Here is a 27,178-nt window from a genome sequence, read left to right as displayed (position 1 = left end):
GGTTTTGTAAGAGCCACGATGAGGTCAAATTCCTTTCACGGCAACACCAAACCCTTCTCCTCAATCACCCAGACAATCACTGTCACCATAACCCTGTGATCTTAATAAGAGCCATTATGAAAATCCACACAGTAAAACTTTAATCATGGCAGGCGTCACTGTGGTTCATTTTTCAAATTTATGCCATTTTTTCCCCCTCTTTTACTTTCATTTTAATTAGCCTGGACGCTGCCAGGTTGTTTTTTTTCAGGCTGTTACCTGAAAAATGTTCCCTGTTTCAGTCTATAAAACTGCATGCATCATTTACAAAATAATAAGCTTTCTCTCTGTCTGTCTCTCTCCGATTCTCTCTCTTGCTCTCTCTCTTTCTCTCTATAACTCTCTCTGTCTCTCGTGCCGTCTCTCTCTCTTTCTCTCTTTCTCTCGCTCTCTCTCTCTCATGTGTTTGAGGGGAGCTATGGAGAACAGTCTGAACTTAGCTGACTGGCCAGTGCTAAACCAGGCTCTGGGGATACTTCTCCACCTGAGCAGTTTGCTTTCAGGAGCTAAAACAGTCCTTTAAACATTTTTATGATGACACAAGCATAACTAATGATAAAGCCAGTGAAAAAGACAGACCACACTGACTCAGCTAACGTTCCGTATTTCATGTCCTGCAGTTCATGCAAATTTCAACCAAATGTCTACGTGACCTAAACTCTAAACTAGCGCTGTCTTTCATTGTCTAAAGAGCTATTTCAACAAAGTAGGTTCACTCCAGCCAGTTTATTAACTTCTACTGAGGGTCTTTTTTCAAATATATAACATATGTGAGCATTTAGGTAAAAACAGTGTGGACACTGACCAGTATTCAAGATCAGTCATCTACAGCTGCTTAACAAATCAGTTTCTCAGCAAACATGACACAAAAACAAACAAACAAACAAACAAACAAAAAAATGATGATAGCAATAGCAGCGACATCAGATGGAATTTTGTTTGTGCCACTCTAATGAATCGAAACCACGGATCCACCATTATCTGAAAGCACAAACTGTTCCAAACACAGACTTTCTCTCTTTAATATGCTACATGGATGATTAGCATCATTGACTCCTGCCCAGAGGGGAACTTTCATGCCAGCACTGAATCGTGGGAAAAGAGGAAGTTTGACTTGAGCTAGTGGCTTACATACCACTGTTTTTTGGGGGTTTTTTTTTTGAGGTATTCATAAATACCATGCCAGAAATGCATCATGGACAGGATCAGCTTGGAGGCTTGGCAATTAACTGGGCTAATGTTGACTAATTGAGACTTCTTTCTGTGGTTGAACCGAAAGCTGAGGGAACTGTTCATATTCCAGGTGGGGGTTTTATGAAGATTCAGGGCATGAACAACAAGATCCCAAGGTACACCCCCCCCCCCCCCCCACACACACACACACTCACACAAATACACACATACACACACACACAAAAACACACACACTCACACTCACACAAATACACACATACACACACATACACACACATACACACACACACACACACACACACACTCACACTCACACAAATACACACATACACACACACACACACGCTATACCCAAGCTCTCCACAGGCGTAATCACAGTCTTCCAGTAATCATCGTCCACAGACCAATTAAACTACAATAATCGTCCACAGAGGACTTAAACACAGACCATTTTCATGAGGTATAAACTGTCAGTACGATAACTTTACTATTCTAGCCTTAGAACATCTCTAATACCTGTCAGGAGCTGCCCAAGGGACATATTACCATCAAACAGTCACCCCCTGAATACACACCATGTCACTCCAATATACCAAACAATTCATCAGGGGAGTCAATCATACTACTCCACTGCTCATGATGAGGAGAACTGTGTTGACTGGTTCCAGTGGCACCAGAGTGCCTACACTGGTATTTAGGAAAGAAGTGTTTATTCATAATGGGTGGTATTTTGGGCTGTTCAGAGTGAGAACGGTTATATATGCGTAAGGAGGAAGGGATTTGGATCACATCTTTCTCTGTTTGACCTGTAAAGAGAAGCGTGTGGTGTCGTAAGACAGATCTGTGTTATCTGGTCTTGATCTTAGGGTCTTCTGGACAGGACACAGAGTGAAGGACTGGTCAAATGTGCAGGCAGAGAGAGGAACTGAGGGGGAGAAAAGTGTACTGCTATACTTAGCAAAAGTATTGACCCACACTTCCTGTATACTGTGAGGTACGAGACAAGAGTGTTGACTTTCCCTAATGGACAAAAAGAAAGGAATAAAAAAGGCGCAATGGGTGGAGATTATGCGAGTTCATTTAACCATACGTGGCTGCGCATGCCAACATTTCTGTCAGGCATCAAAGAACTCCTCAAACATTTATGTGTCACATTTTTGCAAATGCACATCTGTCAGTAAACGTTCGCATCAAATCCCCTGACAAAACACACATACACACATACACACACACACACACACACACACACCTCCCAACCCCTCCCCTGCCACCCTGCTGTTTTCTCCTGACCCATATTCTCACCCTTTCTGTGGTGGAGATGATTTATCCCCAAACGAGAGCACTGGCCCAGCTGTGTTTGCTGCCGGCGTTAGCCGCTGCCGCCGCCCTTGTGTAAATCCTACATTTAGTATGGATGAGCTGTGACGACCGGCGGGTATCGACCGAGCGTTGAGCTCTAGAAATGGCCCGGAATTGATGAGATGCCGCAAACGAACGACGTTACAGGAAAAAAAGCAGGTCAGCCGCTAGAGCACTGGACCGCGCGTCAACAGACATAAACAAGACTACATCGACGTGCACACGCAAAATGAAACAAACTGGTGCTATACGGTGTCCAGGAACGCCAGACACAAAGGTACTGATGAACGAGGCTTTGGATTTGTATCACTGGAGCTATTTTCCCTCCCAATTAACGAATATCACTATTTATCCGTTGCTCCAATTCCTTAGTTCCCCCACCACAAACCTCATATACTTATATAGATTTTTTCGTTAGCTGTTTACAGAACATATTTTCCGTCGAAAGGGGTTAATCATCCATTGCTCCATACTCAGTCTCAATGCCCGAAGAGTGTAAGATTCGTGGTGCTATGTGAAGGAACAAAACCAAATTCTTTTTTTTTTTATTATTTAAGCCCTTCGATACTGACTACGTACACTACACACGGAATTCCCTCAGAATCCAGATGTTTCACCGTTATTATCTTGTCTGTTAGCACAGTCCATAAGCGACGCATGGACAGTCTGAAGAGTTCATTCCTCAGTTTGGCGTGAGTCAAAAAAACCACATGACACCCAGCAGAACTGCCCATGGCACTGTGTGTTACTATGTTACACTGTAACTTCCCTTTCTGTCTATGTAAATAAATCTCATGGTTAGTTTTAAGGTTAAAAAAGAAGAGAAAAAGAAAATAATAAAATGAAATGAAAATTAATAAATGCATACATACATAATACGTACATGCATGTAATGTAAACGTAAATCTCTGTGATCGTACACACACACCGTGAACAGTGAGCAGTGAATTTGTCCTCTGCATTTAACCCATCCAACACACCAGTAGTGAACACACACAACAGACGCAGGAGCAGTGGGCAGCATTCCTTGCGCCCGGGGAGCATTAGGGTTAAGTGCCTTGCTCAAGGGCACACAGCCATGGATGTTGGTCCTGGGAACCTTTAGACCACAGCTGCCCCAAAGAATTGGGCACACAGCCAAGAATCGAACCCGAAACCTTCTTGCCGTGAGGCAGCAACATTACCCAATGCGCTACCGTAGGCAAAACCTACGACTCTGGTGGGACTCGAACCCACAACCTTTGAATGGCTTCACCATTTAGCTAGAAGTCCAATGCGCTATCCATTGCGCCACAGAGCCCATGTAAGTATGCCTAAGTATCTGCTAAATCATGTAAATCTTTAACCTTTAAAAAAAAAAAAAGCATATCATTCAAGAAAGGGACATGTTTCAAAATTTCTCTCAAGTGTTTGTTTCAAGAGATCAAAAATAACCAGTACAATCTTTTCTCATACTCTCACTGCTGCACACCTACAGACAAAATCAGGCAAGTCCATGTGGTTCCACCGTGGCTGCATGACATTAGAGTTAGGTTACACCGCTTGACATACAACGAGTGTTTGCACAAAGGGGGCCTGAGACATAGAGTAACACTGGTCTGCATTCAAGTGAGTCAAAGAGGGCTTGAGAATTAAGATGTTTCATAAAAGTCAAACAGAATGGATTATACACTATAATGGCACACATTCTGATGCAGAAGCACGTCAAGACTGCAGTGAAAAGACCACAGAGTGAAACAGCCAATCAGAACCCTGGTCAATAGCACACTTCCTCATCAGTGTTTAGTGTCAAAAATTTCATGTGGTCATTACACAGCAGTCCAGTGGCAGCTGAATTAATTTAGGTCTAAAAAAAAAAAAAACTAGACTTTCACAACACAGAAAATTAAAACGAATAGGAAACTGCCATTTGCTAAATGACAGAGTTTAATAATATTTCTATAATAATATGAATAATAAAAGAAAGTAAAGATTAATGGTACAAAGATGCTCCAAGCATCATCGATTCCTGATGTTTCCTGCGAGATCCATCGAAGTTAAATGATGCTTCACCACAGCACAACAGCAGAGTCCTGTACTTATAAATCTCCTGCTAAAAAAGGACTCTGTTAGGAGGACCAACAATCGATAGCCTCTACCCAGGAGAACGGTGCCGCCCAGAATGCCGTAAAACACGTTTGGGAAGGTCTGGAAACACAGAGTCACCGCGATCATTGGGTTTTTAGTGCTGCTCAGAGCCCCAGAGGTGTCTGAGATGTTTACCGCCCCCCCCCCCCCCCTCGCGCAGCTCCACGGCTGGTAGGAACAGGCGTGATCTGAGTCTGTACTAAAAAGGTCCCAGCATTAAAAGAGAGAGAAAATATGAGAGAGAGAGAAAGAAAGAGAGAGAGAGAAAGAGAGAGAGGGAGAAAGAGAGAGAGAGAAAGAGAGAGAGAGGGGGCAAATGCTACTTTGTTCACAGTAACTCAAGAGGAGGTGGCAGATTTATACCGAATGACTTCCACCTCTCTCTCTCTCTCTCTCTCATTTTCTCTCTCTCTCTCTCTCTCTCTCTCTCTCTCTCTCATTTTCTCGCTTTCTCTCTCTCTCTCTGTTATTCCCTGGCAATTTATTAACTGAATTGAATCTGTCGTGATTGTACAGGGTGGGAACATATGAGTATGGTGGCTTGTTACTGACTCATGTTTGCAATTTCATCATTAGACACTTCCAGTGAAGTGTTATTCTGTGCTCTCGTACACAAACACACACACACACACACACACACACATACACACACCATTATAATTAAATCAGCAAAACCTAGTCAGTATTTATCATAAATTCATTCATTGGACACTTGCAAACTTACTTTGCTCAGGACTCTTAAATCTCTCTGCATATCTGTTACCACGGAAATCTGCACTGCAAAATGAACTCGACTGTGTGTGTGTGTGCGCGCGTGTGTGTGTGTGAATGAGTGTGCACGGGTCTAATGCCCGTTTAAAAGTCCTCAAAAAAAAAACAAAAAAAACATTCCACTAATTCAAACCGTGGCACTTATCTAAACACAAAGCTATCTTTTTCTGAAGCCCTTTTCTAGCACATCTAATAGGCTTAAACTATCTGAATGACACAGCATTTAGCCAATCAGGCTGCAACCTGGACTTATTACTGTATTACAGAAACCTAATACCTGGGCCTTTCAGACATCCTGTGAGATGACAGGGTGAGGCCCTGGACACAGCGAGCTGAGTACTGGTTCTGACACGTGTCCTGATTTTAGCCACAGGCTCGGTGATCCATTATGTTCCACAGTGTTACGCTGGACAGAGCTGTCCCAGATCCTTACGAATGCTCCCACCCCTCAGATTCCTCCTCTACCATACGAGGCTAATCCTCCGTACTTAATCTCATCCAAAAAGAGCAAAAAAGCATGAAAGAGAGAGAGAAAGAGAGAGAGACAAGAGAACTTCCATCCAGATGATTACAAGTTAGGATGTAACAAGATGAGACAAGTTCAAAAACGAATCAGTGACTGACTCTTTATTTTATGAATGCTGTTTGTGATATTAATGTTCACAGGAAACAAAGTGATAGCCCAGTGTGCTCTATGGGGCGAACTCTGAGGAGTGTTTTGGATTTTTAAGCTTGTCGGTACCAATCACGATAAATGTGGATTTAAAGTGTGGATGAGGGGAGGGAAAAGAGATTGCGACGTGTCATCATACGTTGGAAGGTTATGAATGATTAATGGATCACCTCTTGATTTCTGGGCTATTTCTGTATTTCAGCGCACCTGTCCGGAAATTAAGACCTCTTATGTAATGTAGTTCAAAAGTGAGTCATACCATGCAGAGAGAGAGAGAGGGAGAGAGAGAGACACACAGACAGACAGACAGACAGACAGAGACAAAGAGAGAGACAGACAGACAGACAGACCGGCAGACAGACAGACAGAGACAGACAAAGAGAGAAAGAGAGAGAGATAGAAAGAGCAACATTTACATCAGAATTAACTGAACCGAACTGCCATTAAGAAGGCATTTCAACTCCCAAACAAATACCTCCCTTTGGACACAATAAGGTTTTATGCTGTCTGTCCATTAGTGCACCACTAACTCCACAAATAGGTGCTGAGTAGAGAAAGCTCATGTCATTCTGTGAGGGAAGCAGTGAGCCAGTGCTCCCAGAAAACCAGACGCCACCCTTCAGCCTGCATCTCCTGTTTCATCTCTTATCTTAATCTCTCATCTCGGCTGTTTTAAGAAGAGAGAGAGAATAAGATGGAGAGAAGTGCGGCACGCCTTGATTGGTGGGTTTAATTAAATTGGAGAAAGGAAATATTTCGTTCCCACTCCGAGAAGAATTTGAGGTGCTTTTATTACTTCTTATTGTTTAAACAAAAATATCACATTTAACATTTGCGCAATGCAACCCTCTGAAAAAGATGCATTGGCGGAGAATGGCGCTGTTGGGTAATTACACACATACAGCATTCTGACAACGATGCCGCGTTTTAAGAAATATTCATCTTCTTGTGTTAGCGTTGATCGCGAACCTCATATTCTCCAGAAAGGTTAGCATGAGAGAGTATGCCTCACTGTATTCTCCATGATAACGTTTCGCAGATGAGCTGGATATCTGTCATTTAAACGGCCAAAACAAACGCCGCTCCTCACAGCGGTGACTCATCAAACGGTTCTCTGCTCTTTCCGTGGTTTGATAGGGCCGTGTCTGTGGGCAGCAAATGGGTAAGGGTCTATATTTATATATTTATGTTTTACTTGTGAATCATCTCTTTTACAAGTCTCCCTCTCTCTTCCCTTTCTCTCTCTCTCTCTCTCTCTCTCTCTCTCTCCCTCTCTCTTCCCTTTCTCTCTCTCTCTCTCTCTCCCTCTCTCTCTCTCTCTCTCTCTCTCTCTTTCTACCGCCCCTCCTCCTCCATATGTCCTCTCTAGTGATCACAGCAATAACTTGATCCAGATGCTTTCTTTCAGAAAACAAAGAATGACTGTGCTTTTGTTTCAGTCCAAAAAGATGAAGCAGACAGCAAAAGCTTTCAAAGTAATAAAAAAAGGACTGAGACCCAAACACACTCCGGTACAAACAGTACTGAAACGCTGTTTTTTTTTTTTTTTGTTCTTTTTTTTTTGGATGGCTGAGATATGCTCTTGGCTTACGAGTGAACTGATTTGACACACTTCTCATTAAACAGAGTTCGGATTCAGACAGAGGTCTGTCGAAAGAGTAAAGCAGGAAAACAAAAAACCGTTCAACTACTTCTCGTTCTGTTCGGACACTGGAACATTTTGGAGGATCTTGAACCGAACTCTGGTCACCCAGGGCTAATTAGATTCTGGTCCAGAGTTCTAATAATAGCTGACATCAGAAGACAAAGCTCTTTGTTCCCAACCATTCAATTAGTGAATGGGTTCCTCACAGACGCTGGACGTCATGAGTGTCTTGTGTCGTGGGACCCCTGTTTGAACCCTGGGGCCCTTGACTTCTCCTTCTCGATTCGACAGCGCTCTGCCATACTGCGATCGTCTGCTCCATGGACATTTCAACACACTGAGAGCTCAGTGGTAGAGACCAAGCCCTGGGAAAAGGAACCTAGTTGAATGTTTAGTGTTCCCATACGTCCAGTCAATCTGTGCTGGTCCCATGATACTGTTCCCTGACGGTTTGACCTTTGGGACCTCAAAGATACGTGACCTTATAAGCTGAATGGTCTAATATGTAGTAATGGTTTTCTGTGGCTATCAGGGGCCCTACTCAGGGAAAAAGCAATTCCCAAACTCAGACACGTTTTTTTCCATTACAGTGGAGAAAGGACCCTCAGGAAAAAAAAAAGAGGAAGTGGAGAAATTCATCCTGGAGTTGGCACAAATGTAAACAGAGATATTGGACTCTGTTACAGCGTGTGGTAAAGAGATTAGTCACGTGACTGTAAAAAACCCCTGCATCAGAGTTAGATTTCAACTGAATCCTCTCCGATTACACGCAGCGTTTGACATCAGTACTTCTGCAGACCACCGTGCGAGCAAATCGCTCTCTTTGATAGTGTCCTCTAAAACTTTTTTTTTTTCTTACCACACGTCGGCTCCTCTGCACAATCTCTCTGTACTGAGGGTCAGTCTCGTTTGCGAACTCGTGCGGAGACAACATTTCAAAAAAACAACATGTTAGCAAATAAACAGAGGATCTCGAACTCGAACTTTGATTACTAACAGCCTAATATACGACCTGACGAAGTAACGAACCTAACGAGATGATGATGGTTATGAATTTACATAGCAAATTATTTCGATTTCACCAGCAAACAGAGACTCGTTGTATTTGGTATTTTAACAGTAGCTAACGCGATGAACTGAGAGTGACACGCGTTTCGATATTCGCTGCTAATTTGCCTGCTTTTTGTCATTACGGGAACGTGAATGGTTTGGGGCATTTAAAGGCGCCTCACACGGGTATGTGATGCTAGAAATGAGACTGGCCCGCGGAGCAAACACACAGACCAACCGTGATACTCTGTCGACTGTGGAGTCATTTGGCTGTTGAGTGAATTCCATTACGATCTCCCTGACCTCTTCTCTGATAACTAACAAAGCAAAATGAAAGAGAAACTCCGTAGATTTCATGTTCTACTAACGCAGTATATGTGGCCCATTTCTGTGTATCGGTAGGCTTTGAGAACTGCAGAGCCCTGATATGTTACAGGCCAGTGATTTGGATGTTAAAGACAGTGAATATGAAAAGCCAATGGCCAGAATGCCCAGTGGCGAATTCAGGTTATTGTAAAGGCCGTCATAGAGAAATTCAAGGCATCTTACAGAAGTACTTCAGCCTTGGTTTGTGAGTCTAATCGCTTCACTGTATGAAGATTACACAGAATGCCTTGAAATTTATATCACGATATATTGTGAAAACAGACAAAGGGGAGCTTCCTCTATTTCAAACGTCTTAGTCTCAAATCTCACAGATCATTTTAAGAAGACCAAAAAAAAAACAAGGCAGAAAAGTGCAAAAGCAAAACTATACTGGGAAAACAAACAAGAGTAAAAAAAAAAAGAAGTCTGAGGTTTGAGAGATGCTTAATACCAGACATGAATTGTCTCCGTCTGTCTCCTCTTACCCCTGAAAAGTGTATACCACTGAGATTACCCTGCCTCAGCAAAACAGTCTGAGGAAAAAAAAAACCCCACCGTCAAACAATAGCTCAAGTCAGACATCGTCTGATCATAGCACAGTCAATATTTTTCATATTCACCAGGGGATATGAGGATGTGTTTGTTATTGCTTATACTCGAGAATTCTTCAGGGCGGCGGGTGAAAATAACTTCAGAACTCGAGGCAAAGTCGACCGCAGTCAGAGAGAAAGGATACGCGACATGTTCGGTGTTATGATGGAATAAAAATGGAATAAACTTGTCAGATTGCCGATTAACAAGTAAACAGACGGAGAAGACAAAACCAGGATTATATTAGTTCTGTGTGGTATACCAGTAACACCAGCATTAAGTGTCACACAAAGAAGACTTTTTTTTCCCCCTTTAACCTCCTCACTACTACCTGCCTCCTCCCAGTCTTCTCTTCTTTTTCTCTTTTTTCTTTTCTTTTTTTTTGCTATCACTTTCACAATCTCTCATCAGTTTGTCTATGCCCTCAGTCTGATACCATAATTTATCTTCTCTCTCTTTTCCTCTCTCTCTCTCCGTCTTCTCGTAATTCAGAAATTTCGCTTTTTCTTTCTTTCCTCTCTTCTCATTCTCAGCTCCTGACATCTCCTTCACTCCTTCACTCTCTTTCTCTTCCCATCTCTCTATCTTGCTCTAAAAATTCTTATTACGTTCTTTGCATTGATTCATTTTTCTTCTCTCTCTCTCTCTCTCTCTCTCTCAACCCATTTTATTCTCATACCTGCCACCCCCAGCGCGGCTTACGCAGCAGAACAATATGCAAGTGTGAATTTGGTCTTTCCCTTTTTCCCCTCCAGAAGGTCTTAAAATGTAACCCCCCCACCTTATTTTAGAACTGCACACAACGGCCTCTCAGGAATCAAGGGCCACATTAGACTCCTACTGAGTTAAGACTTCAGAGTTAAAAGATCAATTATTTACACGCGAGAGAAAAAAACAACGACAAAAAAAAGCATTATTACAGTATTATACACTTTATGTACATACACATGCGCATCTAAGAATCAGTCGGATCCATCGGCTGCATGTGCATTCTCTGGACCAGGCTTTGTCCTTTGGTGACCTTTCTGTCAGCAACTGTGACATCACACTGGCAAGGTGGACGTCCCTCTGTAAACTCCATGATAAATAAACGGAGATGATTTAAAGATCCGTATAGCCCCTCCTCTCAACTCTACATCAGTCTGCTACTGCATTTTACACTTTGTTTTATGAATGAAGATCAATCTTCATTCATCATTTATTTAATTCTTTTTGTGCTCAGTGTGTGTGTGTGTCTGTGTGTGTGTCTGTGTGTGTGTGTGTTCACATATTTGTTTCAAAAGGGCTACCAGTCAGCATTTTAAAGCATGCTATCAATTAATCCATTTTTTTTTCGTAGAAACACAGGATTTTTCACACGAAGATCACCATGAATATAGAAAAAAAAATACCCAAAATGTCAGGCTCTTTCTGCAGCTCTCAATCTAAGCCATTGTGTGCAGTGTTCCATAGTAACACTCTCTCTCTCTCTCTCTCTCTCTCTCTCCTGCAGACAAATCCCAGTAGACATCAATCCCTCACACCAGTCTCCTGGCAATGCTTTTCTATCACTATTATGTTCCCCTGACATTCAGTGTTCCAGCTGAGCTGCCAGCAAAACAAACCACTCTGCCTACAAACCCCAGTGTTCCAAGCTAACTCAGACACCCAAATGGCATTCGAAATCCAACAAACCATCATTAAAGGGATTTGTAGTCCTTTAAAGGGTCAATTGATTGGAGCAAGAGACAGCTGCAGAGTAGCGGAGGGGTGACACAGAGGAAGCGAAGGGGAAAAGGGGATGTAACAAAAGAAAATGACAGCGTGTTGAAAGGAGCGGAATTCACTCAAAGGCCTCTGGGATTGGACGCGTTTTTAACATTAAATATCCACCCAGCTTTGAAGCCTCTGTGCAAAATAACTGAAAATTGTGACAGATATCTGAACAGAGAGACAGACAGGCAGACACAGAGAGAGAGAGAGAGAGAGAGATAGAGAGAGAGAGAGAGAGAGAGAGAGAGAGAGAGAGAGTGAGAACACATAAGACTGACTGGCATAAAAAGAAAAGATCTGGTTGTGACATTGCCAGTACACAGGCTAACGAAGAGCAGTGGAAATAACTTCTATTCTATATCTTTGGTGCAAGTCTGACCTTTCCCTCATGTTAAGGACCATCGTAAATGTTATCTGTTCTGTTTTTGTTTGGTATTCTGCAAAAGCAGGAGAAAGGGAAAGAGGATAAAAGGAGAGAGAGAGAGAGAGAGAAAGTGAGACAGGAATGGATAGAGACAGAATGAGCAAACGGAAGAGCAAGAATGAGCATTAGCACTGGACAAAGGTTTTCCAGCTGCAGGTGCTACATCCTATTACATGTCCAATATGTTCGCCAAAGTAAGAGGATATTGGAGCTGGCTGTCTGGCAGGCAGACTCCAGTCCTGGCAGGAAGTCAGGTCTTATTGACGTCCCTCCCTGAAGGGGGATCTGTGTCCATTGTCCTCATCGGCATGTGATGACGAGGTCTTTCCTCTCATGGAGCTGGATCTTCGTAATGGACCATAAGAACAAATAAGAGATTCAAATGCTTTCTTTTTTATTGTCTGTGTGTGTGTGTGTGTGTGTGTGTGACTCACTATCTAACTCCTTAGTGCTCTCTCTCTCTCTCTCTTTCTCTCTCTCTCTCTTTCTTTCTCTCATAATTCAGAGAACTGAAAGGTGAGGTTCATAAAAGAATAAACTAGCCGCATAAAAGACAGTGAAAAATAACATTTCAGTTTTGTGGTGATTTCAGTGGTTGGCCGCTGTGCAGTGGATCTTTTTTTTTTTTTTAAATTATCCTGTGATTACAGCTCTGTTCCCCTAATAAATATGGTCTGGACTAAAACTTATTTTCTCTTAAAGATGTGAAAGTGTTGTGCAGTCATCATATTTTCCAAAACTATGCAGGTATGCTCAATCTGGCAGAAGGACTTATGATGAAACAGGACAGAAGTCAATTAGGCCTCTAATTTCCAGAGAGGAAAGTTTACTAAAATCACTTCCACTAAGTTATATTGGTTCTATATTAATGACGTAACATGCACAGTAGATCAGTATGAACACTTGGATACACGCGCACGCCCGCACGTGCACACACGCACACACACACATACACAAAACCAACAGGGTTTCTCCCCCGCCTCATTTAAATGCGTTTCATTTAGGCTAGCTGGTGCTAAATCACCAGCTTGTCTTTATTTTACGAGGCCGTGGATTGAATCCTCCCCCCTTGCTTACGGAACAGTTAACAGAGGCGCCGGTTAAATTTACGGTGCAGCCGCCAGCCCGTTCTTCTCTACAACTCCAAAAACATTTGCTCATGGCTGAGGATGTTTAGGTCTATCAGTCTTTCAAACCTTCACCGTTTGGACCTTGGTCAAGCCATAGCACGTGCAGGCCAAACAACAAACGACGCATTTCTGGCAAAGGGACTGGTATTGTCGTGGGCCGGTCATTCAGGTCAGATACGAAAATCTGTCCGGAACACAAAACGCTCCATGGCAAAACATTCTTATTGCTTCCGCGACAGTGCTGCTTTAATAGATTTCTAGTATTAAACGACTACGGTTCTTTTCAGTGTTTAAATCCTGTAAACCGTTCTATACTAGGATACTCTCATAACCTCATCAAATGCCATGAAAAACGTAGGAACTGCAGCAGGTACACCCATGATGTGAAACACACTAGGGGCTACTGACAATTATGAATGAGTGAGAGATTCCGTTTTATACACTCAGTTGAAGGAGTATAAATTATTTACCAAGTTCCGCTTAAGTAGGCTGCTACATGTCCATCATATTGTCATGCTATAGCACTGACCTATTTATTTATTTATTTATTTATTTATTTGGTATTATTTTAGTGTCTGTCAAACCTAAAGAGCAAACGCGCACGCACACACGCACGCGCACACACTCTCTCTCTCTCTCACACACACACACACACACACACACACATACACACAAACAAACACAACCAAACAGACAGAGTGTTTCAGCAGATAAACACAGTGGTAGTCCTATAACTATGATCGGTCTTTCTATAGTGCAACGCCAGATGAAGGGACATTAATAATGCAACACAGTGGAAGAACCCGGTCAGATCCTCCACACACCCGGTGCGATCGGAATCTCGAACGCCAGCCTAAAGATCCCACTGCCCGCAAGTGAACTAAACACGAGTATGAGGTAGCCAGTGGCACAGCGAACTCATCTTGTGTGTGTGTGTGTGTGTGTGTGTGTGTGTGTGCCAGACAGACCCCCGATTGGCTTCCTATTCGAATTGTCAACTGCACCCAAGCACCCCAGAATGAGAGTCGCTCTCCCGTCTTGTAAACAACCACACAACCGTAAGTGCTTACCTTCTGTGTGACAGCTCGAAGACAGGATAGTGCTCGGAGGTCTAAAGAGGTAAGGCAGGTAACGGGAGAAGCATTTCATCTTTTTAATCGGTCCTTCGTCCGCATCGCACTGTGCGCGAATCACGTAGCTAACCTATGAACGCCGTGAGAAGTGGTTGCGATTCCGAGCCAGCTCAGGGTCTCATCCCTTTTCGGTGGCTTACATAAACGCGAAACCTCCCTCACAGAGTGCCCTCGGTCGGAGGAGTGGGGATATCTCCACGCAGCCCTCTGCTAGCGACATGCTGTTCCCTCCCCAGCCGCCTGCCAGACGAAATGATGCGTGTTATTTTGCTGAAGTCAGTAGGGAAGATATTACGGTCTGATGAGAGCGGGGAATCCGATAGTAACACTTCGCCTCTGTCCACCCGCTTCAAAGGTCTCGAATTAACGGCTATTCGGGTGATACGTGGAAAGTTTGAAGCCTTGAATGGTTCTCAAGGCTTCAAAAACCTGGCGAATAAGGAATATTATGATAATTTAGGTTATAAGGTAACAATGATTCAAACAGTTCACTAAATTAAAACCACCAGTTACTGGCTGTTATTTGCGAATGTTGCTTCAGAAGCAACTTATCCTCGATGTCTCCTAAAGATCCCATATGAGTGGGTGACGTAATATATAGGTCACCGGGGCATGGTATGTAATCGCAGCTTGTGGTATAAATTCATTCCTGTATTCGTGCAAATAAAGATTATTGGGTAATCTCAGTTCGTTCTGGATTCACTGTGAGCATGTCTCTTAGGAACATGCCCATTTGGGTAAAGTGAGGGAAAGATATAGCCTATGCGGCTTAAAGTTTGTGGTGAAGACGGTGATGCAGAAAATAGTTCAGTAGGTATGGGGATCTCCATTCAAGTGTATTAACAAACATTGCTTTCACACGATTGGGCAACACAATCAGTGAGGAGTGTTTTTTCTGATGAGGTCATCGCTTAGACACATCTGTTTTTTTACGTCGTTTTCGCTTGATGACAGGATACCCTGAGGTTCCTCCGAAACCAGGGGGAGCCCACCTGCTCACTCATGCAAAAAGTCAGCAGCTCTCTCGAGCGTTCAAATAACAGACCGTTACTTGTCTGGAAATCACTGGAAACATTTGGACGTTTTTATGTTAGTTTTTCTCACTGACTGATATTGAATCTCATTTAATCTGGAGTTTTAGTCCCCAGTGTCAAAAGCAGAATCAATAGCAGTCCCTTGGGTTTGGAGTTACCATCTGTTCATTTCTGTAGCGTAGACTATCAGCATATTAAAGTCCTGACGTTAACACCCCCCAGTCAGCCAATGCCCACCCCGTGCCATGAGAACATAATGAGCTCAACAGATAGATTTATTCTTCCTTCAGCACGCTCTGAAACAGTGTATGTGTGTGTGTGTGCGCGCGCGTACGCTAGTGGGTGTATATTATGCAAATTGTATGTGCTCTGTTTGCGTGCAAGTGTCTGTGAAACTGTGTTTGGGAGTATGGTGCATCTACAGATTATGTTTGTGTGTGTGTGCGTGTGTGTGTGTGCATGTGTGTGTGTGTCTGTGTGTATGAGTGAGTGAAAGAGAGAGAGACTTCAGCTCCAGTTTTTAGCGTGTGAGTAATGCTTTTAGCTCGTCAGGGAGCGATTACCACAGGCCTTCTTCACTGTTTTGGTTTTTTTTTTCACAGCTAATGTTTTCTGTGGAGTTTTCCATCTCTGAACCACCCTACATTTACTCACCGTATTATCTCTTCTTCCATACCCACCAGCTAAAAAAAACCCCCAAAAAAACAGTCACACAGGCTTGTATTCACTTACCTGTAGGTTAGGTCCTCAGGCTGCGCTTACCAGGCCTACATCTCATGAAGGAAATGACTCACATGGAACACATTCAGAGCCTAACAGTTCGCTCAGGTTTTGTAAACAGCCCCGAGAGAACCTGTGATTTAGTCCAAAGTGTTAACTGTGATTTTGTGCATAGAATTTGTTTTGAGTGCTTTTTTTTTAATCAAACTAGTAATTTTCATCAAGACGTTAAAATGAAATCATGTTGGACACACTATATGTTTTGTTATTGAATCTGTTTTATTGTATAACTTGTAATGTGTGGTTAAAATCAGTAGAGGGTGTGATGTTGTTTATCCAGTTTATGGTAGGTCAGCATAGGAAAAAAAACAACAACACTATTTTGAAAAGAGGTGGCCTACTGTGAAAGAAAACTCTTTGCAAACTGGATGATTGTGAAGACAATCATCTTCATTTATTCTGTAACTTTAGTGCGAAAGCTTATCAGTTTCTTTATCAATCAAGACAGATATTTTTTACATGGACACAAAACTTTTTGGGGTAATGAATGTGGGTTAACCTCAATATTGTTCCATATCTGCACATTTGTCTAAAAATCTTCTCTCTCTCTCTCTCTCTCTCTCTCTCACCCTCTCTCATTGTGCGTGGGTGTGTGGGTGTGTGTGTGAAATGTGTGCAAATCTTCATCTTAAATCTTCCTTTGCTTTTCAGTACAATGAACCCAATAATGTCTTAAGTATTATATCCACATTAAAGTTGTGAAAACTGTGTAAACTTACAGCACTCTCAGACAACAAAGGGAATAACATTCAACTCTTTTCTCTCAGGAGCAAAACAATTCTTAAAAGGGAGAGAGAGAGAGAGAGAGAGAGAGAGAGAGAGAGATTATGCCATTATTTTTACTTAAAAAAAAACACTTTTCAAAAACTGAATGGAAACATAAAGACAAGAAATATGAAAGAAACTCCTCTTGTTTAAAGTATCGAAAAACCTAAAAAGATCAATTACAAATTGATTTACTCTTACGCCTGCATTCTCAGAAAGAGTATCTGTCACCAGTTTACCGGTACTGACAATTCTTTCCCCTAAACATCTGAATGTTGTCACTGAGGCTCTAAAACATGAAAAAAAAAACAAATAACTAGCGCACACTTAGTCTCTGTCTCCTCCACAGGTATATGCATCTATCAGTGAATGACACGGTTCTCCCTTATGTATTTATGCACATTGAACTTATTGTTATGGTTATCACAGATAATTTGCTGTTACTTTCAAATCCTACAGACCTCTGCTGGACTGTGCATACAGTTCAAAACGATTACAGATAATTGGTCTGCTCCTACTGATGGTTCGGTTAAATAGCAAGAAAAAAAAGTGCATTTTGTATCCCATATATTTAAAACCATCTGTGCCAGACTCCAGTTTCAGCATCTAGAGCAGAAATCCTCCAGGGTAAACAGATTCCGTAATGTAATCTTTTTCTGTAATGGCGCCGTCAGCAGACTCTGTGAGAGAGTGGCATAATTTGCAAAGAAACTACTTCTGTTCTTACGTATGAATTTACAAGCCAAATTTGGTGTTCAATCATAAATTTGATACTGTCGCATGTAAGAGAAAGGACATAAACTAGTAAAAAAAATTTTGCATCTTCCACCCAAGAAACTGAAAATGAATCACTGTGTAACCATGAGGCAACAATTTTGTATGAATAAATTGATTACAGACTACTGAAATAGATTTTATTTCTTTTGACCATCATGTAATCAAACAAACTAAAAACAAACAAACAAACAAACATTGAACCAAGTTAGAAATGTGTCTATATTTTTCCTGGCAGTCAAACTGTCCAAACAAATTTTTAAAAAAAGACTTGAGTCAAAATCCAGTGGTTTGGCGTTGCTCACTCATTGACTGACGAGCAGAAAAAAAAATATACAGATACATTTCTATAAAAGCTATACCTACATCTGTGTCACTGGAGAAATTCAGTACCCAGTAACGTAGCGTGAGCATAACAAGAATCCAAGCTTAAGAACTGAGCTCCGTGGGCTGAGCTATAATCTGACACCCTTGGAGTTCAGTTCTCAAAGCCAAGACCTCAATTTGTTCGCTGGTCCAGATTCCGAAACACGGGCGGCGCGCGTCCAGTTATCTGAGAACAACAACAACAACAAAAAAGCAAGTATTTAACACAACACATTTAAACGAGAAATGAATGTATCGACATCTCTGGGTTACATAGGCCGTGCTACGTTTTCACCGTTTTCACCTCTCTCTCTCTCTCTCTCTCTCTCTCTCTGTCTCTCTCTCTCTGTCTCTCTCTCTCTGTCTCTCTCTCTCTCTCTGTGTGTGAATGTGTTCTTGCTCTTCTGATTTCCTTGTTCCTGATGTGCTAAGCTGCGGAGTGAGAGCCCATACATCTCACTCAATGCTTTTTTTCCAGTCCTGAGAAAATACCGTCTGCTGGGGTGGTGTCACCGTGTATCACGTGTATTCTCTTCTCACTGACTGGATCTTGTACGATAAGATCCTTTCACAGTCTTGTACATGTTTTTGTTAATATAATTTGTTTCTGCCTAAATGATAAAAAAAAGTATATAAAAAAGAAAGACATTGTACTGTTTAAGCAAAATTAGTGACTCTCTCTAGAATTTTTTTTTTTGAATGAGGAGGCCAATACACAAAATGTGGATATGAGTCGTTGGAAGGTATTGGTTGTTTAGAAAAGTCACAGCTGTGCTTATATCAGCCATTAAAATCACTCTCACATACCCCCCTCCCCCCCGCCCCAAAAATAAACACACACGCAATATTTGCCTTCTGTGATTACTTCTTGTTAAAGGTATTACAACAGTTATAATGAAACTACTGATATGTAAGAAATGTAGATGTACAAAGCGCAAGGCTTTTGATCAAGAAAATGGTACAAAGTCCAGCATAACATTACGTGATCTTACAGCCTACATAGCCTAGCTGTTAAAAAATAAATAAGTAAATAAAAAAAGATTTAAAAAAAAAACCCCACAGAAGGACCACGTTACGCAGTCCACGCTAGTAAGACACACATGGTGCGATTATGACCACGAAGGAATCAGACTGGAAATAGACTGGAAAACAGTGGGAACAATTTTCCGTAACATTAATCCTCCCTGTTATGATGATTCACATATAGTCGAATGCGTGTACAAGTTAACTTTTAAAATTCTATAAAAACAAAACAGTCAACATTATTTAATTTACCTTAGACATTCACTTTTTAAAACGAATTTCGTTCAACAACTCTCACAAGAAACTGATCATGTAAATAATTACAGTCAACAGTTTAGCTGTCTCAAGAAAATACAAGAACAAATGCGTTTATCATAGCATTTCATTTTCAGCCTTAACGTCACTGAATGGTTACAACTTCAGACATACCTCATGACTGAAGATCTCTAACCTACCTTGTGTTTTTCTTTCATTTTCTTTAAGTCCGCATCGTCAGCTGGTGAGTCATTCTGGTACCAGTACCGCGCGCATTTGCTGAATCACCCCGCTCGAGTACCTGTGATGACTATGGACAGCACGTTTGGACGCCTACTCGACTTCACAACGCCTCATAAGGGCCCTGAGAGCAAGCTATTTAAATGAGCCGATTACGGCTCATTTGCATAGGCGTATATTCCATTTTACAGACAGTGTACACATTTAGTAATGGAAAGTCCCCGCACTATCCCTTGTCTCAAAGAAGCCGTGGCCTAATTGCAAAAGAGACATGATAATAAACCACGTAACAACATCACCAAAAGACAATGTTGCAAATATACGCCAGTTAAAACAAATGAAGACGTCAGTCGACAAACAACTTAATTATTTTTTTTCCAATTTTGGGTGGTTGCACATAATAAGCAAACGACGCGGTGTCAACCGACTTTACTGAGAAAACCCCAACCGCCAGGGCAGGAGGAAACATTGGTTAAGTGTTCGATGCACCATTTCCGCTCTGTAAACTCCGTGGGTTGCGACGGGGAAGTCCTGAACCTAGCAGAGGCCAACAGTGTGCCGATAAATGTGTTAAATCTGATCCTATGTAACTGGCAGACGGACGACGTTCCAGTGAAGGCGCGCAAGTTTAGGGTCAAAGATTATTTAATCTCGGTCGCAACGCACTTATATCTTTAAAAGTCTCTCGTTGGCTGCAAAATGAGTGGCAGTAAAAGTATTTTTGGAAAAGTTTGAACTGTAAGTAAATAATGACGCTTGTTAAAATCTAAATGCTGCATGCATACAGCCGATATGCAAATTCAACTGCTTACATACTTTGCGCGCGCTCGCTCGCGCCTGTGTGTCTGTGAGTGATATGTTTCCAAATGTGAGCATTACACAAAATTGGGGCCACAATAATGGAAAATCAATGTTAAGAATGAAAATTACTCGCACAATATCAGAGAATGTCATAAAACAATCAGGATGAAACATGAAACACGTCTGTGCGTATGTGTGTAAACCTCTCCGTTTTTGCATCTGTGTGTGTGTGAGCGAGTGAGTGAGTGAATGAGTGAGTGAATCATCGAGTTTCAGGTTTTTAATCTTCTTTCTCACACATCCCACATGGGAACAAGTGTGTACGTGTATGTGTGTGTCTGTTGTGTGTTTGTGTGTGTGCGTGGTGTGTGTGTGTGTGTGATCTAAGCTTGTCCCACACTCTCTCACACACTGAAATCACATGACAGAGGAAGTGATCCATGCTTCAGGTGACCTGTATGATTTATGAGTACCCAGAATTCTGTGTCACTACAAAACTGACCTTTGACGAACAGAGATGAGCAGAAAAGATCATGAGATCTGACATGGATGATTGGTATATTTAAATAAATAGTATAAATAAATTATAAATTAAAAAAAAAAAAATATATATATATATATATATGTATATACACACACATACATATTAAAGACTACGTGATGGGTTTTTTTTTTTTTTTTTTGCATTTGTCAGCTCAAAGGCAAATAAAGAATAGTGTGAAATTTTCTCAATATTTGTTCTGTTTTTTTTTTCTTTTATAAGTGTCAGACATTTTAATAGCACGTATTGGAATACTCTTCCGGACTATTTCGGACTTCCGGAATATTCTAGAACTCCAGCCCTATATCAATGACCGACATCACTGTAATGGGGATCCCAGTGTTACAAACATTCATGCTCCAATCACATGCTCCAATCAGTTCATAACATCAAAAGGCAATGTCGAGAAAATGGTAGTAAACTAATTCCTGGAAACACCACAGCGTCATTAAAGATTATGCTATTTAGGCCATGTAAGTCTGTGCAAATATTTAACTCCATGATGACTTTATTAATAACTCAGCCAATTCATAACACGAATATAAACCTCAAGATTTCTGACAACACACTCGTTAGGCTCACCACTGTATAATGAGCTGAGGTCCTCTTTATAGTCCATACGTATGTCAAATGAACTATACTCAAAAAGTCATAATGTTTTCACTATGATAATAGCCTAATTTTGTGGACTAATAGTTATTGCGTTGTCACTCTGTCGACAGAGCAGTTAATGGGTAGTATATTCATTTTCCTTCATACAATCAATTGATCATCAGCTCTGTCTGTCCAAACTTAAAATGAAGTCCTCAGTATTGAGGACATTATTTGGTAAATAACAGAAGTATCCTGCAGCCTACTTGTCCTTTGTCCTCTCCTTGTCATGATTCTCACTGGTCGTTGTACGTAGACTTTAGCTGTTACTTTTTATCACACAAAGGATGAGGTGTTCGCCAAAACGAAGTGTGAAAATGATTTTAGAACGTCGCTTTCAAGCCAGTAACTTCAAGACGATGACGTCATTTCATTTCACTTGCTTGTTTTTTTCGTTTTTTTTTTTACCAAACCATAAGTAAATATGCAAACAATGAACAGTACACGGGTAATAACGAGGGTACTACAGACTGAGGATTAAAATGGCATCAGAAAAACTCACTGTTGTGGAAATTTGAATCTCACTGAAACACTTAATTCATTTTACGTGTTTAGTTCAATTGATGGTGGACGTTGACTTCCCGGAAATGGACTTTTTACTATGACCTGATTGGTCGAGGCAACGTCTGCCTTCGCCGTGGTTTTGTTGCCGGATAATGGTCGACCACAGGCAAGCTGGAATACGTGTATCGTTATTTCTTACGATACAGCAAGACGAACTTAATTCAGAACATCTAAATATGCTGTCTATGCGAGTAGGAGTAGGATTATGTATCTACTGAGGGACTGAAACACGAACTAAGGCAGCCGTCGATAAATTTTCATCTCACTGATGCTCAGCCCTCTGTGCTCGTGCGGTTCATTCATTTAACGTTGCTCAGGATGCTGTCACGTCTGTTACTGAGCGGTTTTCTTATTTTAATACCATTCTCGTCCGAGCTAGGAAATGCGGGATTTGTACAGCTTGACGGAGCACCACCATCTAAAATAGGTAACACTGCACTTTCGTTTCAAACAGGCCATTATGTAGGATAATGGGCGCTTAGAAACCCAGTAGGCCAAACGGATAACAGTTCCATTTCAGTGACATCAAAGTGCAGTTAAAACGAGCTTTTATTGTTGCATTCTATCGTTGACAACAACGTTTCATTGCATGTCTGCGTTTCTTTAGGCGGTGTCTGTGGGTGAGAATTATTGTTGCTGTAATACAAATATCATTTCAGTCAGACAAACGTAAACTCACTTGTGTGGTGTTCCCAGCCGTCGTTGGCGCAGGAATCGGCGGGAGTGCGACAGCCTATTTCTTGCGTCAACATTTCGGACCAGAAGTGCGTATCGATGTGTTTGAAAAGGGGACGGTGGGAGGTCGACTGGCCACAGTCACTGTCAACAACCAAGACTACGAGTCTGGAGGCTCCATCATTCACTCCCTCAACCTACACATGCAAGACTTTGTGAAACAACTTGGTTGGTTCTTTTCAAAATTAACTGTGTTCTGAATTATCCATTTTGGCTTTAACAATACCCGACTTTCAGCGGAACAGTTAACCCTATTCTGTAGAGCTGTAGTCTGCAGGTTCTTCATCCAACTCTACTTTAATAAACCTCACTGGGTTGATCAAAGTTTACCATGAGCAAGTGAACAGTAATGTTGAAAGTGGTAATGCAGTGTTGGAGTAAGAACCATTACACACAGCAGAGTGAGTGGTTATGACTTTTTGCTGATTGTGTCAACAAATGTTTTGATCATTAATCACAAGGTTCTATGGTTCCATGGCCCTGTTCCTTTTTTTTTTTTATAACAGTAATGTGACGTGTAACTCGCACATACGCTGCTTTCACACACCCACATGTCAAATAAAGATGCAGCTCACCATATCTGCAGTAGCGCATTATTGACGATGTCTTCAGAATCGGTCTGTGGAACTGTGGTTTCTCTCAGGTCCTCAGTCAGCAGTTTACTCTGAAGAATTGTCAGTTCCTGATTCTTACATACAGGCCAGTTTTCTGAACTGAAATGTAAACAACGCTTTAACAGAAATTCTTAAAGAAACCACGGCACAAGACGTCCCCACGATAATCTCTGTTCTCAAAAGTCTACACGATATTATCTGAACAGTTACTGAATCATCAAAAATTCGTACATCTATGGTTTCTGCACAAAATCAGTTAACTTGACTTCGTTCAGTGCGGAATGAGTTGCTTTACTACGTGTCTTAGCTTGAATGGTTTTTTTGGGTCACAGGCTTGAAGTATCGGAAGAGCGTGGCGGGGAAGATGGCCGTCTTTAACGGAGAAGAGATCATTCTGGAAGAGACAGACTGGTACTTACTGGACCTGTTCCGTCTGTGGTGGCGTTACGGCATCAGCTTCATCCGCATGCAGATGTGGGTGGAGGAGATCATGGAGAAGTTCATGAGGTGGGGAGTGACTCCCTCAGAATCGAGGGTCAAAGGTTAATCGGTCCTGTTTTGGTTCAGTGAGAAACAGGGAGGTGCTCACTGCAAACAGAGAACGAGGGACAGTTTAAGAAATAAATGATTAAGTGTTGTTCCCTAATCAGCTAAATTGAGAGAACAGTTAACTACAAATTTTGCGTAAAGGGCATTTAATCCTTTCCCTGAGTTTTTTGTTTGTTTGAAGGTCCTGCGCAGAAGGTGAATCAACTGCGTTCTCTTTTCAAGCCTCGACCCTCGATGGTTATATTCTCTCAGAAAATATGTATATTATCATATACATTTCACTGAATCTGCTGTGTTTCTCTCTCTTTCTCTCTCTCTCTCTTTGGGCTCAGGATCTATAAATACCAGGCGCATGGTTACGCCTTTAGTTCTGTGGAGGAGCTGCTGAACTCTCTGGGCGGCTCCGGGTTTCTCAACATGACCCGTCGGTCTCTGTCCGAGTCTTTGCTGGAACTGGGCGTGTCCCAGCGTTTCATCGATGAGGTCATCTCCCCCATCATGAGGGTCAACTACGGTCAGAATATCAGCATTCCGGCGTTCGTCGGTAAGAGTCCTCACCGTCCCTGTTCGTCTTGCACCAACGCACGGCTGCTCTCGGCTCTCTGTAGCCTGACACCAGAAGGCGTCACCTTTACTGATAATCAAAAAAAAAAAATCCCCCCCAAAATTAGAACCGGTCTGCTACCTTAACCTTTTGTCACATTTTTATAATTGTGATACTTGAGGTTTGACAGATGGAAGAGACCAGTGGAATAAATTCTAAGTAAAACTACCTTCGGCTTTAATCTGGTTTCTGCCTAGAAGCCTGAGTTAAGTAGTAATAAACAAGCATTACTCACTGTTAATGCAGTCCTCAAAGTGCCCCTTGGACTGTATTAAAAATGAACCGTGATCATTCAAGAATTCTACTGAAAAATAAACTTGTTTTTGGGTCACAGCTTTGGTAGCTCACTTATCAGACTCTCGGAAATGTTTGTACTTGTGTTAGGGAGTGAAACCATTTCGAAATATACCAGAATAGACCCATACAAAATATTTTAGCAAGTGCACTAGTATTTTTTCCTGACCTGTAGTTTCCCTCTGGCTCTTAACTTGAGTTTGAGACTGTTTATTACAGACCAGGGTTTTCAGAACTCTAGCTTTACGTGATCGCAAAAACTCTTTGCGTTTTTTCCTGTGAACCATTAACTGTAACGCATACCTGCGAATGGCTGAAATATGCACAAGTCCCTTCCTGACGTAAAAATAAGTAACCGTCTACTTCAAAAGAAAGAGCAAGAATCAGCATAGTTCTGGTCCTTGAGGATCGGAAGTGTGAGGACTTTACTGTTTTTACATTTCCTGTTTTTGTGGTTTGTTTTTTGTTTTTTGTTTTTTTTTTGTTTTTTTGCTGTGTCATAGGTGCCGTGTCATTGGCCGGTGCACAGGCTAACCTCTGGGCGGTTGAAGGGGGAAATAAACTGGTTTGTTCTGGGCTGCTGAAGTTAGCCAAGGCTAACTTAATCCCTGCCCAAGTCACCGCCGTATCTCTCCAGACTGCAGGTACTTTATCAAGTTATTTTGATATCTCGTTATTCTGTTATGTGTCACACATATTGCGTCATGTTTCTGAGGAACTTTTAACTATCTGCCTAATCACGTAGCAGCCAGTAGAAGCCAGTAGAAGCCAGTAGAAGCCGGTATAAAGCTGTATATTGAATAAACTGTGCGAATCATGTAATCAACAATATTACCTATTTAGAAATAGGATTGGATTCATGTGCCCTTATCATAGACATAGACATAAGTGTAGTTATACACAAATATCCTTCTAGCATTTCAGAAAAATTGCTCTAACTGCTACAACTGAGTTTTTGTTTGGTTATTTTCCTGAACGGAACAGAACAGATGATAATGTCCAAAGCAACGTGGCACGCATGTGGGAATGCTAATAATATATTTTTGTTGAAAACTTAATATTTTCACAACAATTTTTATTTGAATTCCCATCCACTCACTCTTCAGGAGAATCCCACCAATACAGGCTCGGATACTCCAGTCAAAATGAGCAAGTGTCTGAGGTCTATGACATTGTGGTGGTGGCCACGCCCCTTCAGCAGAATGTCAGATCAGGGATCTCCTTCCAGGACTTCGATCCCCAATTTACGGAAATGCCCGGCTCGTACCACCAGACCACCGCCTCTATCGTCCACGGTTACCTCAACTGCTCCTATTTCGGCTTTCCAGACCCCAAGCTCTTCCCGTTTTCCAGCATCCTCACCACGGACACACAGGGGCTCTTCTTCAACAGCGTGGCTAGCGTCTGCCCGGTCAACATCAGTGCCGGCTTTCGCCGAAAACCTCCGCAAGAGGCCGGCGTCTACAAAGTCTTCTCCCCGCGGCCTCTGGAGAAGCCCGAACTGAAAACCCTCTTCAGGTCGTACTACTCGGTGCAGGTGACGGACTGGCAGGCGTACCCGCACTACGGCAGCGCCCAGGGGCTTCCCCCCGTCGTCTTACATGACAATCTCTACTACCTCAACGGCATAGAGTGGGCGGGCAGCGCCATGGAGATGAGCTCGGTGGCGGCGAAAAACATCGCCCTGCTGGCGTACCATCGCTGGAGTAGGCAGCTGGAGATGATCGACCAGAAAGATCTCATGCACAAGATCAAAACTGAACTGTGAGCGAAGGACCGTCCCAGACGACGGGTTTGGTCGGGACAAAAAAAACGGCATTCAGTCATATCGTATGTGTGAGACAAAGATAACTGACCTTTACTGTATTACTAGACGAAGCAACAATATTTAAATAAACAGAGGAAGAGGAAGAAAGGTCCTGAATGCTGTGCACTGATGAAAATAATTACTCCTGAAAGATTCTTTGCATAAAATGCAGACTGTATTGGAGACACATTTCTGTGCACCTTTTAAATGACTGTTCATCAGTGCTGAGCGCTGACTGTCCGAGATAATAAAGAAAAGGTTTGTTTTCATGGCCTGTGCTTGTTAACAGGGGCCCAGACTGTGATTCTTTGAATTTTCCGGAACTTTCAAGCCTTTTTAATGAGAGTGAAGAAACCCATGGCCAGCAGCAGGTTTACGCTGGGTTTCTGTAAACGCTCTTTAATCAGACCAATGAAATGACAGGCATGGGTTTTGACAGGTCTTTTGGTATGGAAGAGATTACAGATTTTGTCCTGAAATGACAGCGAGGTGTCGATGCTGTCAAAATCTGACTGTTGCTGAGGGGA

At 42.0% G+C, this 27,178-nt stretch overlaps 2 protein-coding genes and 1 non-coding gene across 3 annotated transcripts in view; 1 reads left to right on the top strand and 2 right to left on the bottom strand.

Annotated features, from left to right (window-relative positions):
• The window catches only part of ppp2r2bb (protein phosphatase 2, regulatory subunit B, beta b), a 63,876-nt gene extending 49,606 nt beyond the window's left edge, over nt 1-14,270 (bottom strand). Inside the window, exon 1 of the mRNA XM_030793545.1 lies at nt 14,192-14,270. Within this exon, the coding sequence (XP_030649405.1) occupies nt 14,192-14,270 (79 nt within the window). The remainder of the gene's footprint in view (nt 1-14,191) is intronic.
• trnar-ucu (transfer RNA arginine (anticodon UCU)) lies at nt 3,804-3,892 on the bottom strand. Its single transcript is given in 2 exon segments — nt 3,804-3,839; nt 3,856-3,892. It is a non-coding gene; the product is annotated as a tRNA-Arg (tRNA).
• Nucleotides 14,271-22,366: 8,096 nt separating the features above from the next.
• On the top strand, nt 22,367-26,612 carry pcyox1l (prenylcysteine oxidase 1 like). The gene is made up of 6 exons (XM_030793870.1): nt 22,367-22,475; nt 22,745-22,951; nt 23,730-23,904; nt 24,279-24,490; nt 25,348-25,488; nt 25,951-26,612. Exons 1-6 carry the CDS (start codon nt 22,367-22,369, stop codon nt 26,610-26,612), a joined length of 1,506 nt encoding a protein of 501 aa, XP_030649730.1.
• The last annotated feature ends 566 nt before the right edge of the window (nt 26,613-27,178 follow it).

This window comes from Chanos chanos, chromosome 16 (genome assembly GCF_902362185.1).
Source record: "Chanos chanos chromosome 16, fChaCha1.1, whole genome shotgun sequence".
Lineage (NCBI taxonomy): Eukaryota > Metazoa > Chordata > Actinopteri > Gonorynchiformes > Chanidae > Chanos > Chanos chanos.
Note: the sequence above shows the minus strand (reverse complement) of the source record. Positions and strands in the feature narration are given on the sequence as shown.

Bases quoted from the DNA above. Each gene is read 5' to 3' on its own strand.
- pcyox1l (XM_030793870.1), top strand. From the start codon at position 22,367: ATGCTGTCACGTCTGTTACTGAGCGGTTTTCTTATTTTAATACCATTC. The intron at 22,952-23,729 runs GTTGGTTCTTTT...TTTGGGTCACAG, and splicing joins AGACTTTGTGAAACAACTTG to GCTTGAAGTATCGGAAGAGC. The intron at 25,489-25,950 runs GTACTTTATCAA...CTCACTCTTCAG, and splicing joins CGTATCTCTCCAGACTGCAG to GAGAATCCCACCAATACAGG.